The 17,927-nt window shown below is 46.2% G+C and overlaps 1 protein-coding gene across 1 annotated transcript in view; it reads right to left on the reverse strand.

The window, feature by feature from the left end:
• The window catches only part of LOC121860735 (transcription factor collier-like), a gene marked incomplete at its 5' end in the record, with an annotated part of 31,720 nt that extends 23,279 nt beyond the window's left edge, over positions 1-8,441 (reverse strand). The window contains 1 exon segment of the mRNA XM_042358063.1: positions 8,360-8,441. Within this exon segment, the coding sequence (XP_042213997.1) occupies positions 8,360-8,441 (82 nt within the window).
• Between the last annotated feature and the right edge of the window lie 9,486 nt (positions 8,442-17,927).

The raw sequence follows: 17,927 nt of genomic DNA on the forward strand, positions 1-17,927 counted from the left end.
CTCCCTCAAGATCCTCACACACAATCCCCTCCCCACACAACATTCCTCACATCCTCCCACAACATCCTCACACACACCCCTCCCTCAAGATCCTCACACACAACATTCCCTCACATCCCTCCTCAAGATCCCTCCCACAAGATCCTCACACACATCCCCTCCCACAAGATCCTCACACATCCCCTCACACAAGATCCTCACACACATCCCCTCACACACATCCCCTCACACACATCCCCTCACACAACATCCTCTCCCACAACATCCGTCTCTAGGGTGGCTGCGAGCACAAATTATCCCCCAAAATATAGAGTGGTGTAAGAGAGTGAGGTGGAGAAGTGATAATGAGAGAACCGCCGGGCATGTCAGGGCGGAAGACGCAGGCCTGCCATCTGCCGGCATAAATCTGCCCTACACAAACACTGGCGCCCGCCCGCGTCCTAGTCCCTTCCTTTGACCGCGGCGTCTGCTTCGTCTCTACCTTACAACCCTCCGCTTCCCTCAACCATCCCCTCTAAGGTTATCTAAGGTCTAAACCCCCAGGAAAAACAACCATCCAACAAACACATCCTAAATTATTACGTAAATATGATTAACGGTGATAATAATACCCTTCGGCTCCTCTGTCAAAGCGAGGTTTGAGAGACAGAGGCGGACCCCGTCGCGACGAGTTAGTCAGTCGTTAAGTCATCTTTATTACCAACAAATAAATGTCCGCATTATCACCCTCGTATCATTTTTAAAGGGAAAATTTTCTAGTCCGACAGACCTTAGGTAAACAAACAGTCACGTGACTCAACAAACACTGGTGAATATTTCTCTTACGGTATGTGTGTGTGTGTGTGTGTGTGTGTGTGTGTAACATTTTTCACACACATACACACACACACACACCAGTAAGACCGTCACTAACAAGAGGGAGGTAAGAGTGAGGGCCACCAGGTAGTCTCTCTAAATAATACACCTGTTTATTGAATACCATCCTGCCCCCCACCACCACCACTACTTACAATTAATTACTTATAACCTCTAATACTTAATTATCCCCCTGTGTTGTTATTACCAAAAAAACAAATAGAAATACTTGAGTCAATTTTGCCACGGCCACACTACAAGTTTTTCATTTGGATTTTATCGCGTATTGATCACAGCTCACGAGTATGGTGTATATTTATAAACCCAGTTATTTTGGAGACACAGACAGATAGACAGACAGACAGACAGACAGACACAGACAGACAGACAGACACAGACAGACAGACACAGACAGACAGACAGGACACAAAGTACCTCCACCCTCCCAACGCCACAAACCACTCCTCCCTTCACAACTAGGTCACACCCCTCCACCACTAGTCCACAACCCCCTCCACCACTGACCACAACCCCTCCACCACCACTAGACCACAACCCCCCTCCACCACAACCCCTCCACCACTAGACCACAACCCCCTCCACGCCCCCTCCACCACAACCCCTCACCCACAACCCCCTCCACCACTAGACCACAACCCCTCCACCACAAACCCCTCCACCACAACCCTCCACCACAACCCCTCCACCACAACCTCCACCACAACCCCTCCACCACAACCCCCCTCCACCACAACCCCTCCACCACAACCCCTCCACCACAACCCTCCACCACAACCCTCCACCAACCCCTCCACCAACCCTCCACCACAACCCTCCACCACAACCCCTCCACCACAACCTCCACCACAACCCCTCCACCACAACCCCTCCACCACAACCCTCCCACCACAACCCCTCCACCACAACCCTCCACCACAACCCCTCCAACTAAAACCCCCTCCACCACAACCCCTCCACCACAACCCCCTCCACCACAACCCTCCACCACAACCCCCTCCACCACAACCTCCACCACAACCCCCTCCACCACTAGACCACAACCCCTCCACCACAACCCCCCACCACAACCCCTCCACCACAACCCCTCCACCACAACCCCTCCACCACAACCCCTCCACCACAACCCCTCTCCACCACAAACCCTCCACCACAACCCTCCACCACAACCCCTCCACCACTAGGACCACCTCTCCCCCACAGGACAACAACACACCAATCGTCCTGTAAACCGTGGGAGGTGAGCCAGACGAGGCGCCACGCTGGTGAGAAGGTCCCACTACGACCACTAAGACGCCTCTGCCCTCCACACAGGTGACCATCCGAGCCCTAGGTGGTGCCAGGTGGTCTTAAGTGTCCCCGGGAGGTGTCTGACAGGTGGTTAAAGGTGCTGCTTGGCTCCTACAGGCATCAAGGCGGGTTTAGGTGGTGTGGAGGTGGTCCCAGTGGGTCTTGACAGGTGGTTAAAAGGTGGTCCTGACTCCACAGGTGTTGGGTGAAGTGAGGTATTTGAGAGAAAAAAAAGAGAGAGAGAGAGAGACTGACTTGTTTATGACAGTGTGGCTGGGATGACCCCCCCACACACACACACACACAGCCACACACAGCCACACACACACACACACACAGCCTGGAGATGGCCTACAGTGAAAGACAAAGAAAAAAGCTGATTCGAGAACAAGGACACGAGGAGGTAGTAGTCACAAGGTCAGGTCACGTTCTTGAAGGCTACAAGAAGAGTCATCATTAAGTGTCATGAAGGCTTGACCCGGATATGGACAATGATGGCGCCACACACACACACACACACACACACACACACACACACACACACACACACACACACACAAGAACAGCATAAGTCACCCCCCTCTCCCCGTGAGTTGCAGAGTTTGTGAGGGGGAGAGAAGGTAAACTCAAGTCTCAGCTTTTTAGAAAGATTCCAGCCTAACTTACACACTAGGTCAACCTAAACTACCTTAGTCTGACCTAACCTACATTAATCTGACCTCACCTACCTTAGTCTGACCCTAGATTTGTCTGACCTAACCTAAACTACCTTAGTTTGACCTCACCTGGCTAAACCTAACCTAAGGCACCGTAACCAAACCAAACCTAACTAAAACAACCCTAACCTAACCAAACCAAACCTAATCTAACCAAAGCTAATATAACCTAAAGCAACGTAATCTAACCTAACCCAACCCCCAACCCAACCTAACCTAACCTAACCTAACCCAACCCCAACCAACCTAACCTAACCTAGCTGGGGGAAATTATGATGCTGGGTGAGTAGAGAAGAAGGTTTTTGATGAGCGAAGACACTTGTTGACACTAGTTCATCTTGGTAACATTACGAGATGACAAACGAGAACAAACAGAAACTGGTGAAAGGAACATGAGACTTGGAGGAGGAGGAGGAAGAGATGGAGGAGGAAGAGGAGGAGGAGAGGAGGAAGAAGACGAGGAAAAGAAGGAAGAGGAATAAGTAAAGGAAGAAGAGGAGGAAGAAGAAAAGGAGAGGAGAATAATGACCTGTTCTGAAGAGGAGAGGAAAATAAGGGGGAAGAGGAAGAGGAAAAAGAAAAGACAGGAGAATAATGAAGAGTAGGAGAGGTGAATGATGATGATGATGATGATGAGGAGGAGGAGGAGGAGGAGGAGGAGGAGGAGGAGGAGGAGGAGGAGGAAGAAGAAGACGAGGAGGAGATTACAGATTTACAGATTGCCCCGGAGGGGGCTAGTTTATTGGGCACCCCCTTATATCCTGTGCAAGGTGAAGCGCAGAAGCGTTTACAGCGCCCAACTGGGAAGCATGCGGAGTTCATGCTTGCCTTTATGACTCATGCATTAAGGGCGTAAAAGGCCTGAAGGGTCATGGGTTTTGTCAGCAAGTTACATAAAGTGACAATGATGAGTGTGGGGAATTCCGTACAATTTATCTGTTTATGGCAAAATGTGGCAGGTCACTAATAATGTCAAGTGCCAGGCCTGTCACTAGGAGGAGGGATATCTGGTCAGGAGGAAGAGGTGCCACCCCTGTAGGGGGAGGTCACAGGGCAGATGAGGATGTGGTGAACGAGGAGGAGGAGTTGACAGCAGTAGGTTAGTTTAAGCGACATTGGGCTGCGTAATCAAGGGTGAGATCCGTCAACCATCCATGGGTCAGGTGTACCGTCATCAACTAGGCAACACAAGAGACGAGCCATCGGAGGTGACAACTGAAGGCAGGTGATCCTCCACAACAGGTCCGACAGATACTTAGGGTAAAAGTGTATACAAGAACACGTCTTCATGGAGCTCGGGAGTGTTCCATCTGTCTCTTAGCAAGACAGCTCAGCTTTATCCAGTAGTACCTATGGCACATTTCCCCAGTCATAAACAGCCACCCCCCTTGGTCCTAGCAGTATCTTAACTCTACCTCAGTCTGCCCACGAGCAGCTAAGACTCTTAAACTACCAGCCAACACACAGGATTTTCCGGCCCGTCAGAGCACCGAGCGTAATATGACCCAGAGCCTGTAGGGGCACCCAGAACTATGGTCTTAATTAATGTTTCCAGTTCTACCGCAGTCTGGCAAGAGGCGCCCGGCACCTAGGAGCATCCAACACTCCGGTAACGAGGAATACCAAAGACTTCCCAGCCCCTACAAGTATTCAGCTCCTAGCACCCAGGATCCGCACCCTAAGACCCAGAGACCGTGGAATCGGGTCGGGTCAGGCGGGCTGGCTGGCGGTTGTAGAGGCACAAGACTACAGTGGTCGGGGGCGTTGAGAGCCCTTGTCTCCGGCCTGGCCACTCACGCCCGCACTTCCGCCCACCACCACACGCCTGTAATGAGCACCACCCCCACACCAACTCCAAGGTCACACCCCACACATCCCTACCCCCCTCCACTATCCTGGGGCCAGATAAAATATGAAGACGTACTGAGGCGTGTCCCCCTGACTCTTGATGGCCCTCTGCTCCTCCTACTTGTTCCTTGATGACTTGATAAACACGTCTTTGTTGTCCCCTGCTGCTGTGTTCGCTACTGACGAGCGATGTTTCGGAATGCTCTCATCGCCTCCCCCTCCTACCCAACCCCCCCCCCAATTGCTGCTGTGTTCGGCGGTACAGCTCAGCCACCGCCGTTGCCGACTCGACCACTACCGGCGACCGACACTCACCAGCGACCTGGACAAGACAGATCACATGGGCGGCGGCGGCAAGACTACCAGAAACGATGAAGGTATTTCCACCACTCGTTACTACCCCGCCCCACAACTACCACACAACAGTCGTGTAGTGTGAGGGCGACACAACAGTCATGTAGGAGGGCGACACACAACAGTCATTTAGTGTGAGGGGCGACACACAACAGTCGTGTAGTGTGAGGGGCGACACACAACAGTCATGTAGTGAGGGCGACACAAACCGTCTAGGGTAATCCAATACACATTAAACAACAACAAAGTCACTTCAACACAATACCCGGTCCTCCTCCGCCCTACCACACTGAACATCAGGACTATTATTTTGTTCAACTTTATTTAACGTGAGTTTAATTTATACACTTGACAGTCACGTTATCATGAATCTTTACCACACAGCGTTAGGGCGAACTGAACCTCACGAGGGAATGTTTCACCCGTGTATGAAGTGCTGAGCAGAGACAGAGCCTGCCCAAATAATACCTGGTGTTGGGAACCTATCCATTAATACCTAGGTGCTGGGAACCTATCCATTAATACCTAGGTGCTGGGAATCTATCCATTAATACCTAGGCGCTGGGAATCTATCCATTAATACATAGGTGCTGAGAACTAATAATGGCTGCCGCTAGATGGTGCTAGGCTTCCCTCCATTAAGAGTGTTTACTGGTAGAAGGGAAGTGCAGGGGTCCACGACAGGAGGGAGAGGTGGGTGGGTGGGTAATGGGGGTGGTGGAGGAAGGGAAGGTGGTGGGGGGTGGAGGTGGGCGGACACATACACAGATATACACAACACAAACACACACACGCACTTACACACACACAAGCGAGGGCTCAGTGCGGAGCAGACACTAGCTAGCCTCCCGAGGACCAAGACTACACCACCACCACTCATTACCTTATCAACGCCCACCCTCACCACCCACTATCCACCACCCCTCATCACCCATTATCCACCCTCATCACCCACCACCCACCCTCATCACCCACCACCCACCCCTCATCACCCATTGTCCACCCAGAGCATCCATCCTCATCATCCAACTTCAGAACCACCACCCTTCATCACCACCACCTCCACCCTGCCACCCTCACACCCACTGCCACCCTCAAGACGTCACGCCCACCCCACTGGGGGGACACACACACACACATTCACGAGGTGTTCCAGGAGAGGCGGTAATGGTTGGTTAGGATTAGGTTGTTAGGTTAAGTTAGGTTAAGTTAAGCTTGGTTAGGTTACTTTAAGCTAGGTTAGGTGTCACAGCAACCCGAAAAAAGTTCATCTTGAAGTTTGGAAACCGGACCAAATAAATCAACCAGGCTTAAGTTCGACTCACCGCTTCGAACACCCATATTAAGGCAACAAGTGAAGACAGACTAAAAAGATTATCCATAACTTGCTTCGCAACACATGAACCAGAGAACACTACTGTTCCAATACACACAAGAGCTTCGAATTTCTGAAACAAAATGATTCGAACATCTAAACCGAATGACTGAGCTGCTGAACTAAAACAAACGCTTAAACACCCAAACAAACGACAAACAAATCTTATCACACTAAAACAGAGTGAATCCTAACCCTCTGAATCGTGACAATTTTAACCAATCATAATGCAAGAATTTACATCGACTGGGAGAATGAGCCAATCACAACCTTCCATTACTACACAACCTAAGCGGTGTAACACGAGACTTCTGAGCGAGTTAAAATATTTAACTTTTTCACCAACATGTAACTTATGGTGAAACTTTAAACCACTTCAGCGAGATCAACTTGAAGCATACATAATAAGTTTATAATATTAAAAACACCTGACGAGAGAGAGAGAGAGAGTGTGTGTGTATGTGGTATACTCACAATACTCATTAGCTTGAAACTAATTCTCCTTCAAGGTCCTACTTGAAAAATTTAAGAATTACTTTAACACGTTTCCAAAAAGTCAAATGAAAATATTCTTAAGAGAGCAATAGAGAATCACCTGTTATTTCCGTCTTAAATTGGTCCAGTCACCCCTCACCACATTTTCTGTTGTGACAGCACCGACTAATTTAATTTAATTTATATACCGGCCGACATAGAGCAGACGACCAGCCATCTTGTAGTGAGAGACTGAGACGTCACACGAAGACAATGTTGACATCACAGCCTCACACGAACGACTGAACATGACGGCAACCGGTTAGTGCTGTGTTGATGCGTCAGTATAGTACATAGGCCTTTGTTAAGTGGTTGATTTTGATTTGCCGTCCACAGGCATAACCGGTGTGCAATAAACTAGTCACTACCAGGTAAATACAGTAAGGTAGAGTATATCAGGTGAGTTATTAAGGATACCTACCTTACCCCCTCACCTACCTTACCTCCCCTCACCTACCTTTCCCTCACCTACCTTACCTCCCTTCCTCACCTCTCCCAATATTTCTCACCTCCCCATCATCTTCTCCTCACAATCCTCACCTCCCCATCCCCCCTCACCTCCCTCTCCTCCTCATCCCTCCTCACCTCCCTATCATCTTCCTCACAACTCTCACCTCCCCTCCTCCTCACCCCCTCATCAGTTGTGGTATCGACGAGGCTCAGTAACACTCGCTTCCCAAATACCAAACATAAATACCACTTTGTCCTTCACTCCACTACACCAGCGACTGACAGACACAAACATCAACGAGCTGTACCCCCCCCACCACCTAACACCAGAAAATAAATAATGGCTCTGATGTGTATGAGGTAAATTATCGTTTTCACCCAAGACTTATCACTCCTGTACCCAACGCTACCCGCCTATCTGTTAACGCTATCAACTAGTAATTAAATATGTTATTCTTGTTCTCAGTACAGGACGATCCAACACACAACGCAGCAACTCTGGTCCTAATGCTGTACGTCGACGCGGACTCTAGAAAGATGGACTCGGAGCGACGTTTTGTAAGTGTCAGCCATGATGATTTTTTTTCCGCTAGGTGTCTCAAGTGTAAACAAACCCGCGGCATGTGTGACGTCATCCACCAGTGTGTGTGTGTGTGTGTGTGTGTGTGTGTGTGTGTGTGATATATGTGTGTGGTGTGTGTGTGTGTGTGTGTGTGTGTATATATGTGTGTGTGTGTGTATGTGTGTGTGTGTGTGTGTGTGTGTGTGTGTGTGAACAGTTTCATGAATGTTCACATACTAGTGTATACATGTATTAGTGCATTCACATTACGTTTACACATAAGCACCGACTAACGTATACAGACACCAGTGTATACATGTATTAACGTATACACAGATAACACACAGACTGACTCACCTGGAAGCGACGCATGTCTCTGGGGTTACCGGCGTTCTTGAGACAGTTCTGGTTACACTTGAGGAAGAACTTCAAGAAGAACCTGAAAGAAGAACATAACTGTCAGAATAACAAGAACACGATTATCAACTGAACATTGCAATTAAAGAGAGAGAGAGAGAGAGAGAGAGAGAGAGAGAGAGAGAGAGAGAGAGAACGCGGCTCAGGGCTCTCACTCACACAGGTGTACAGAGTCATTACTGAGAACAAGTGTGTGTGTGTGTGTGTGTGTGGACAGGAAGAGGTATACAGGAAACCACACTTCTCCTTCACCTCCTGGGTATAATACACCCACAAGAGACCACAAACACCTGTTGGACACACCCATACCTCAACACCCACACACCCCAGGCCTCTACACCCACACACCCCAGGCCTCTACACCCACACACCCAAGGCCTCTACACATATCTACACCCCAGGGAGTGTTGGTTTTCTAATCTATTGTTTCCTCTCTGACCATTATTCTTAACTCCTTCTCTCTCCTCCCTTCTCCTCTCTATCTTCCTGGTTTCCTCTTCCCCTCCCCCACCCTACTAACCACAACCCAAACACACACACACACACACACACACACACACACACACACACACACACACACACACACACACACACACACACACACACACACACACACACACACACACACACACACACACACACACACACACACACACACACACACACAGACACGTAGTTCAGCTAGAGAAAACAGTCGACTTAATTATGAAACTTATGAAATTATTACAGGAATTTTTGAATAACTAGGTAAATAGACATACATACATACATACATACATACATACATACATACATACATACATACATACATACACACAAGCTCACATTACAGTAGTTCAACATGTATATATACAATACAAAAAATATAATAATTGTAATTTGCTACAGGAAAAACTACAGTGTGTGTGAAGGGGGAGTGAGAGGAGAGGAGGGGATGGAGAGAGGGGGAAAAGAAAAGGGAGAGGTGTTGATGGAAGGGAGGAGGGAAGAGGGGAGAAAGGGAGGGGGGGGAGGGTTAGGAGGAGTATTGAGGGAGAGGAGGAGATGAGAGGATGAAAGAAGGTGAGGTAGGGAGAGAGGGAATGGTCACGGAGGAAGGAGGAGAGGAGAAGAGGGAAAGAGAGATGAAAAGGGAGGGTTTTAGGAGGGGGGCGAGACGTTAAGTTGTCACCCCACACCACCATCTCCTGCCTCAATTTGTACACCAAAACACAGGATCCCGTTTCCTCTATTTCCGGTTTCCTAATGACCTGCGACACCGTTTTCTGTGGTTCCTGGTAACTAGTGGCTTAAGAAGACGTCTCATTTATAGGCCTATAAGTCTCTATCAATATGTCTGAATATCCACACACACACAATACAGTACCTACTTTATTATTATTATTATTATTATTAGTAGTAGTAGTAATAGTAGTAGTAGTAGTATTAGTATCATCACCATCTAATGTTCATACTATTGTTATTACCAAAATTTCCGGTTATTTAGCACTGGTGGTAAATTAGTGCCCTATATATTTCAAGACGTCAGGAGTCGATACAAATGTCAGCGTTTTAGCGTCAGTTTCCTGGTATTTATAAAGACGTCAGGAGGCGCAACGGGGGAAAAAAACGAGGGAGGTGTCACGAGCCGCCAGCCACCATGTTGACACTCAGCGGCAGCCTCTGAGTGACAAATGAACAGCGGGGAGCGTGTCGAGGTATTTTCTTACACATTTCTTTATTATTTCACTTCTTAGAATAATATCAAAATACGTAGAATTAAAGGTCAGAGTTTTAGTTATATTTGATGTAAAATAGTTAAAAATAATATGATTTATTTTTTCCCCTTCGGCTATTGGTTAAATCGACTTAAGGTTTGTTTACCATTGTTTACGTTGTTTATATGTGTTTACGTACAAGATAAACCGAAGTAAATTTGTGTGTTGATTTAATTAATATCTATCTATCTGTCTATTTACGGTCACTAGGCTGACTCACTAGGGGGAAACATTCTCTCTCTCTCTCTCTCTCTCTCTCTCTCTCTCTCTCTCTCTCTCTCTCTCTCTCTCTCTCAATTTCCAACCATCTTTTTAATTTCTTCAATAAATATCACACTTATCTACAGTACACAGACATTAAAGAATAAAAAAAAGACTATACAATAAACTTGGGTAAAATCAATTCAAAGCCCTGACTTCTGATTGACAAATGAAGATCGGGAAGCGTGGCGGATCTTCCTCCCCGTTACCACCAACTCATTCCTTAATAATTACCTATTTTAACACCCAATTATCATTTATTTTACCCATTTTAACACCCAATTATCATTTATAAATACAAACTTTAACATAGCATACAATAATTATCATTATTTTAATTTGTGTAGGCAGCAATAGTACACAGCACTGCCCGCCCAGCACCACACACATTACCCCGCCATCTACACTGGTTCAATGATCTTGTTATAAAATCCTTAATTATCTCACACATCACCAACGTGTTATGGCCAAAAATTATCTAACACATAATATAGACATTTATTTACCAACACAAACTGAAATTGAGATGCTATGGTGATTAATTTTAAAATACAAAGTAATTTAGGTAACTTAACTGTGGCACCGCTGTATCTGACACGGCCAACTGACTAAACTTCTAAAAACTTCTAAAGAGAAACTGAACTAACTATATCTTGATCTGGTCCAGGAACTTAGGAGATAAATTATAAAAAAAAACACTCAAATGTTATGTATTACTGGATACATAGACAGACAGACAGAGAGACAGAGAGACAAACTACGACAACATAATATCCTGCCAGTATAATGAGAGAGGGGGGGAATAAGAACCCGTAAAATTAAGAGACGTTTAATTTTCTCGCTGTGATGGAATTTTAAAGTGACAACTGTGGCTGACAAGTGACGAGTGGTAACCGTGGTCGACCTTTTCTCGATTATTCCTGAATTTATCCTCACTAATCCATATAATTCTAACTTTATTTATATTGAATATATTATAAAATTAAATATAAACACCCGAAACACTACGATATTCTGATGAAAAAGAGAGTTAAGTAAAAATCTTGACAAAACGTATCATTATAGGCTTTCCAACATGACCCGCCAATACTTACATATCAGCAACTACAAAAACTACACAATAAAAAAAACTACAAAAACTACAAAAAAAAATAACGAATATAACATAAAATTTTAAACTTTCCGGGAAATATTGGATGAAAGAAGGAAAGAGTAAGGCGTTGAGGCGGGAAATGTGTCTGGAAGTGAGCGGTGTGGCTGGCAGGCGTGGAGGGGGAGGCGGGCGCGGGGTCAACCAGTATAGGCACGGGACCTGATGTGACCTGACACTTCTCATACACGCTCACCAAACATGTTCACTCTTTTTTGTGCCTCTGTGTGTGTGTGTGTGTGTGTGTGTGTGTGTGTTAGGCTTCTCGTCTTGTACAAATAACTGTGTTTCTGTGTCTGTCACCCATAATCTTCTAAAAATATAAATAAAAAAATAAAATTCGTTATAATAATAATAATAATAATAATAATAATAATAATAATAATAAAAATAATAATAACAATAATAATAATAATAATAATAATAATAATAATAATAATGTATAAAGTACAGTTCTGCATATTTACGCATGTTTTGTAAGTATAGATATGTATTCCTATGTATACCTACTCATGTATACCCCCAACATCACCGCTACACTGGGCTGTATATTTAAAGTGTAGTGACTCACATAACAGTGTATAATTATGTCTACCCGTAACATAACCTAACCTACTATCAAGTTACGGTAGTCACAGTGTAGATTTACCGCCATTACACACTAGTTTTATGTATGTATTAAATTTGCCTTATGGTCTTGATATTTTTGTAGTAAATCGAAAAAAAAAGTTTTATAAGAGCCAAAAATTCCCCCAAAACTTAATATTATTCACGTATATTTTTTTTTCGTTTAGTTCAACAAAAAAATACAATAAATAAATAAATAAATAAATAAACATTCCCGCCAAATCATAATCACAACACAACTCTCTCCTGACGACAAAATAATAAAAATAAACATTAACCCAGCAACCTCTCTACGTCGAGGCGGATTACCCAAAACACGTCATAAAAACGTCTCCAGCATCTCCTTGTATGTGGCGGAGATCAAAAGACGGGTAGAGGAGGAGGCTGAGGGAGGCTACACACAACCCAATCTACTCATAATTCCCATAAAATAAGAGGGGTAAGGGAGGCGGCTTGTGTAGGGTGGGAGATATATATTCGCCTCTCTTTAGGACTTGACACATACCACCGCTAGTCTCGTAAGATCATAGAAACGTTTTTTTTTTCTCGTAATTCTGGATTTTTTGTCGTAATTTCGAGTTTTTATTCGTAACCCTGGGATTTTCACATTATATTGAGATTTTGTCGTAAGTGGGATTTTCACGTACTTTTTTATCGTAATTCAGGGGATTTATTCGTAACTCGGGGATTTTCACGTTATATTGGGATTTCGTCGTAACTCTGAGATTTTCACGTAAATTTCAGAAAAGAAGACATATCCTAAGAGGGTTTCTCAGAGTGTCGTAAGAATAGAGAATAAGGAATAAGGAGAGAAAATAATGAATAAGGAGAGAGAGAATAATGAGTAAGGAGAGAGAGAAAGGGCTAAGGAGAGAAAGGACAGAATAAGGAGTAAGGAGCGGGGCAGTATGAGGGGGTCACTGTCTCAGCTCACATTATGCGCCGCCAACAAAGCTCTTTAAAAGTCTGAGGGTCGACGGTACCTAATTATCCCTGGCCCCTTAATGATGTGTGTAGAGAGAGAGAGAGAGAGAGAGAGAGAGAGAGAGAGAGAATAGGTGAATATGCGCATATAAGTTAAAAAAAAAACCCTTAAACCCACAAGAAAATAAACCTCGGCTCGTTCATAATTAAAACCAGGTATATTAACCCTCACCCCCCTTCACCTTCCTCATAATGCTAATCTTCCTTAATAGTTCCGTATTAAACCAGGAGGACTCGTGTGAACCAGTCGAGGGTTTACTGTCACCTCATCAACACGTAATGTGGGGTGTGGGGGGAGGGGGGTGTGTAGGGGGGTGTGTGGGGAGGGGGTGTATGTAGGGGAGGTGTGTGGGGGGTGTGGGGAGGTGTGGGGGGGGTGTGTGGGGAGGTGTGGGGGGGAGGGGGTGTATGTGGGGGAGGTGTGTGGGGTGTATGTGGGGGTGTGTGGGGTGTAGGGGGGTGGAGGGAGGGGGAGTGTGTGGGGAGGTGTGTGGGGTGTGTGTGGGGAGGTGTGTGGGGGGGGGTGTGTGTGGGGAGGAGGGTGTGTGGGGGTCAGGGAGTGTATGTAGGGAGGTACGTGGGAGGAGGGATGTGGTGTTGTGTGTGGGGAGGGGTGTTGAGAGAGAGAGAGAGAGGATGTTCTCTCTCTCCCAGGTCCCACTTGGACTGGCGACCTCCTGCGGCTGGTCACTGTAGAAGTGGTGCAGGTGTGGTGGTGGGCGGTGTGGACATGCGGTGGTGGGCGCGGACATGTGTTGGGGGAGGGGAGGAAGAGGCGGACATGTGGTGTTGGGGCGTGTGGTTGTTTGGCAGGCTGTGGGGGTGTCGTGGTCGAGCATCCGTCGGTTAGTCGGTCTGTCAGGAGGTGTGTGGGGCAGCTGAGGGAGGAGGAGGGAGGAGGGGAGGAGGGAGGGAGGGAGGGAGGGAGGGAGGGAGGGAGGGAGAAAGGGGAGGAAGGAGGAAGGAGGAGGAGAGGAGGAGGGAGGGAGGAGGAGAGAAAGAGGGAGGGAGGAGGAGGGAGAGAAAGGAGGGAGAGAAGAGGGAGGAGGGAGGGAGGAAGGGAGAAAAGAGGAGGGAGGGAGGAGGGAGGGAGGGTCTCTTGGGTTCAGGGATAGTGGGTTTTAAGTCCCTGGGGTTCGGGTACGTTACAGTGTACCAGAGACGTGACAACGGATCTCACAGGCTCGCTCACTCACTGACGGATCACATGAAGATTAGACACCCCGTCCAGCTTATTTTACATGATGATTAAACACCCTAGCGGTACCTGATGGGGTTAGCTTAGGTTAAGTTGGATGGCTAGGTAAGGTTAGGTTAGGCTAGGCTAGGTAAGGTTAGATTAGGTTAGGCTAGGCAAGGTGGTTAGGTTAGGCTAGGCTAGGTAAGGTTAGATTGGGTTAGGCTAGGCACAGGTTAGGTTGGGTTAGGTTAGGTAAGGTTAGATTAGGTTAGGCTAGGTTAGGTTAGGTTAGGTAATCATAAAGTGAAGTAAGCAGGTGAGGTCGTCTAATCTTGAGAATTCCTAACTAACGAAAGCAGAAATATGGTGTATGGCGGGTAGCTTTTTCCTCCTTATTTGTTGATATTTTCTGCAGGAAGGAGGGGTGAGGAGGGTGAGGAGAGGGGGTGATGGAAGAGGTGAGGGAAGGGGAGTAGAGGAACGTCGAGGGGTTATTGAGGGAAGGGGTGGCGAGGGAGAAGAGGCGGCAGTTTTCCGTCCAGTGAGGCAGAAAAGTTCAGCTGTGTGTGTGTGTGTGTGTGTGTGTGTGTGTGTGTGTGTGCGTGCGTGTGTGTGTGTGGTAGTGGGGTCGACTCACCAACCAGTATGAACAGTTTACGCCCAGCTAGTTTAAACCACCTGCTCTCTCTCTCTCTCTCTCTCTCTCTCTCTCTCTCTCTCTCTCTCTAGGTGACCTTAAGAGTATAATCGGATACCTGTAGATTAGACTTCCCAGCTTATTTCACTTTAAAATCAACCACCCTAATCTAACCTAACCTAACCTAACAACCTAACCTAACCTAACCATAACATAACATAACCTAACCTAACCAAAACCTAACCTAACCTAACCATAACATACAACCTAACCATAACCTAACCTAATGTAGCGCTACTTGGGAGATTAAATTAGATCACATTACGTTAAATATGGGGTGATTAATCTTCATGTGATCTAATATCCATAAAATGTCCAATGGCGACAGAAATACAAAAAAAAGCTCTAAGAAATGACCGACTATAAAAGACAGACACAGACACAGACACAGACACAGACACAAGACACAGACACAGACACAGATACAAGACACAGATACAGACACGAGACACAGATACAGACACAGATACAGACACGAGACACAGATACAGACACAGATACAGACACGAGACACAGACACAGATACAGATACAGACACGAGACACAGATACAGACACAGATACAGACACGAGACACAGACACAGATACAGACGAGACACAGATACAGACACAGAACAGAACGAGACACAGACACAAGACACAGATACAGACACGAGACACAGACACAGACACAACACACAGAACACAGATACAGACACAACACACAGATACAGACACGAGACACAGACACAGACACAGATACAGACACGAGACACAGATACAGACACAGAGACACAGACACAGATACAGACACAACACACAGATACAGACACAGAGACACAGACACAGACACAGACACAACACACAGATACAGACACAGACACAGATACAGACAACGAGACACAAGACACAGACACAGATACAGACACAGAAACACAGACACAGACACAACACACAGATACAGATACAGACACAACACACAGACACAGACACAGATACAGACACGAGACACAAGACACAGACACAGATACAGACACGAAACACAGACACAGACACAACACACAGATACAGATACAGACACAACACACAGATACAGACACAGAGACACAGATACAGACACGAGACACAGACACAGACACAGACACAACACACAGATACAGACACAGACACAGATACAGACACGAGACACAAGACACAGACACAGATACAGACACGAAACACAGACACAGATACAACACAGAATACAGATACAGACACAACACACAGATACAGACACGAGACACAGATACAGACAGGCGACACAGACACAGACACAAACACACAGATACAGACACAGACACAGATACAGACACGAGAGACACAAGACACAGACACAGATACAGACACGAAACACAGACACAGATACAACACACAGATACAGACAGACACAACACACAGATACAGACACGAGACACAGATACAGACACGAGACACAGACACAGACACAGACACAACACACAGATACACAGACACACACACAGATACAGACAACAGACACAAGACACAGACACAGATACAGACACGAGACACAGACACAGACACAACACACAGATACAGATACAGACACAGAACAGACACGAGACACAGACACAGACACAGATACAGACACACGAGACACAGATACAGACACGAGACACAGACACAGATACAGACACAACACACAGATACAGACACAGACACAACACACAGATACAGACACAGACACAGACACAAGACACAGATACAGACACAGACACAGACACAACACACAGATACAGACACAGACACAGATACAGACACGAGACACAAGACACAGACACAGATACAGACACGAAACACAGACACAGATACAACACACAGATACAGATACAGACACAGATACAGACACGAGACACAAGACACAGACACAGATACAGACACGAGACACAGACACAGACACAGACACAACACAGATACAGACACAGACACAGATACAGACACGAGACACAAGACACAGACACACAGATACAGACACGAAACACAGACACAGACACAACACACAGATACAGATACAGACACAACACACAGACACAGACACAGATACAGACACGAGACACAAGACACAGACACAGATACAGACACGAAACACAGACACAGACACAACACACAGATACAGATACAGACACAACACACAGATACAGACACGAGACACAGATACAGACACGAGACACAGACACAGACACAACACACAGATACAGACACAGACACAGATACAGACACGAGACACAAGACACAGACACAGATACAGACACGAAACACAGACACAGACACAACACACAGATACAGACAGACACAACACACAGACACAGAGATACAGACACGAGACACAAGACACAGACACAGATACAGACACGAAACACAGACACAGACACAACACACAGATACAGATACAGACACAACACACAGATACAGACACGAGACACAGATACAGACACGAGACACAGACACAGACACAGACACAACACACAGATACAGACACAGACACAGACACAAGACACAGATACAGACACAGACAGACACAACACACAGATACAGACACAGACACAGATACAGACACAAGACACAAGACACAGACACAGCAGACACGAAACACAGACACAGATACAACACACAGATACAGATACAGACACAGATACAGACACGAGACACAAGACAGACACAGATACAGACACGAGACACAGACACAGACACAGACACAACACACAGATACAGACACAGACACAGATACAGACACGAGACACAAGACAGACAGACACAGACAAAGAAACACACAGACACAGATACAACACACAGATACAGATACAGACACAGATACA

Source organism: Homarus americanus, unplaced genomic scaffold (assembly GCF_018991925.1).
Source record: "Homarus americanus isolate GMGI-L3 unplaced genomic scaffold, GMGI_Hamer_2.0 scaffold23617, whole genome shotgun sequence".
Classification (NCBI taxonomy): domain Eukaryota; kingdom Metazoa; phylum Arthropoda; class Malacostraca; order Decapoda; family Nephropidae; genus Homarus; species Homarus americanus.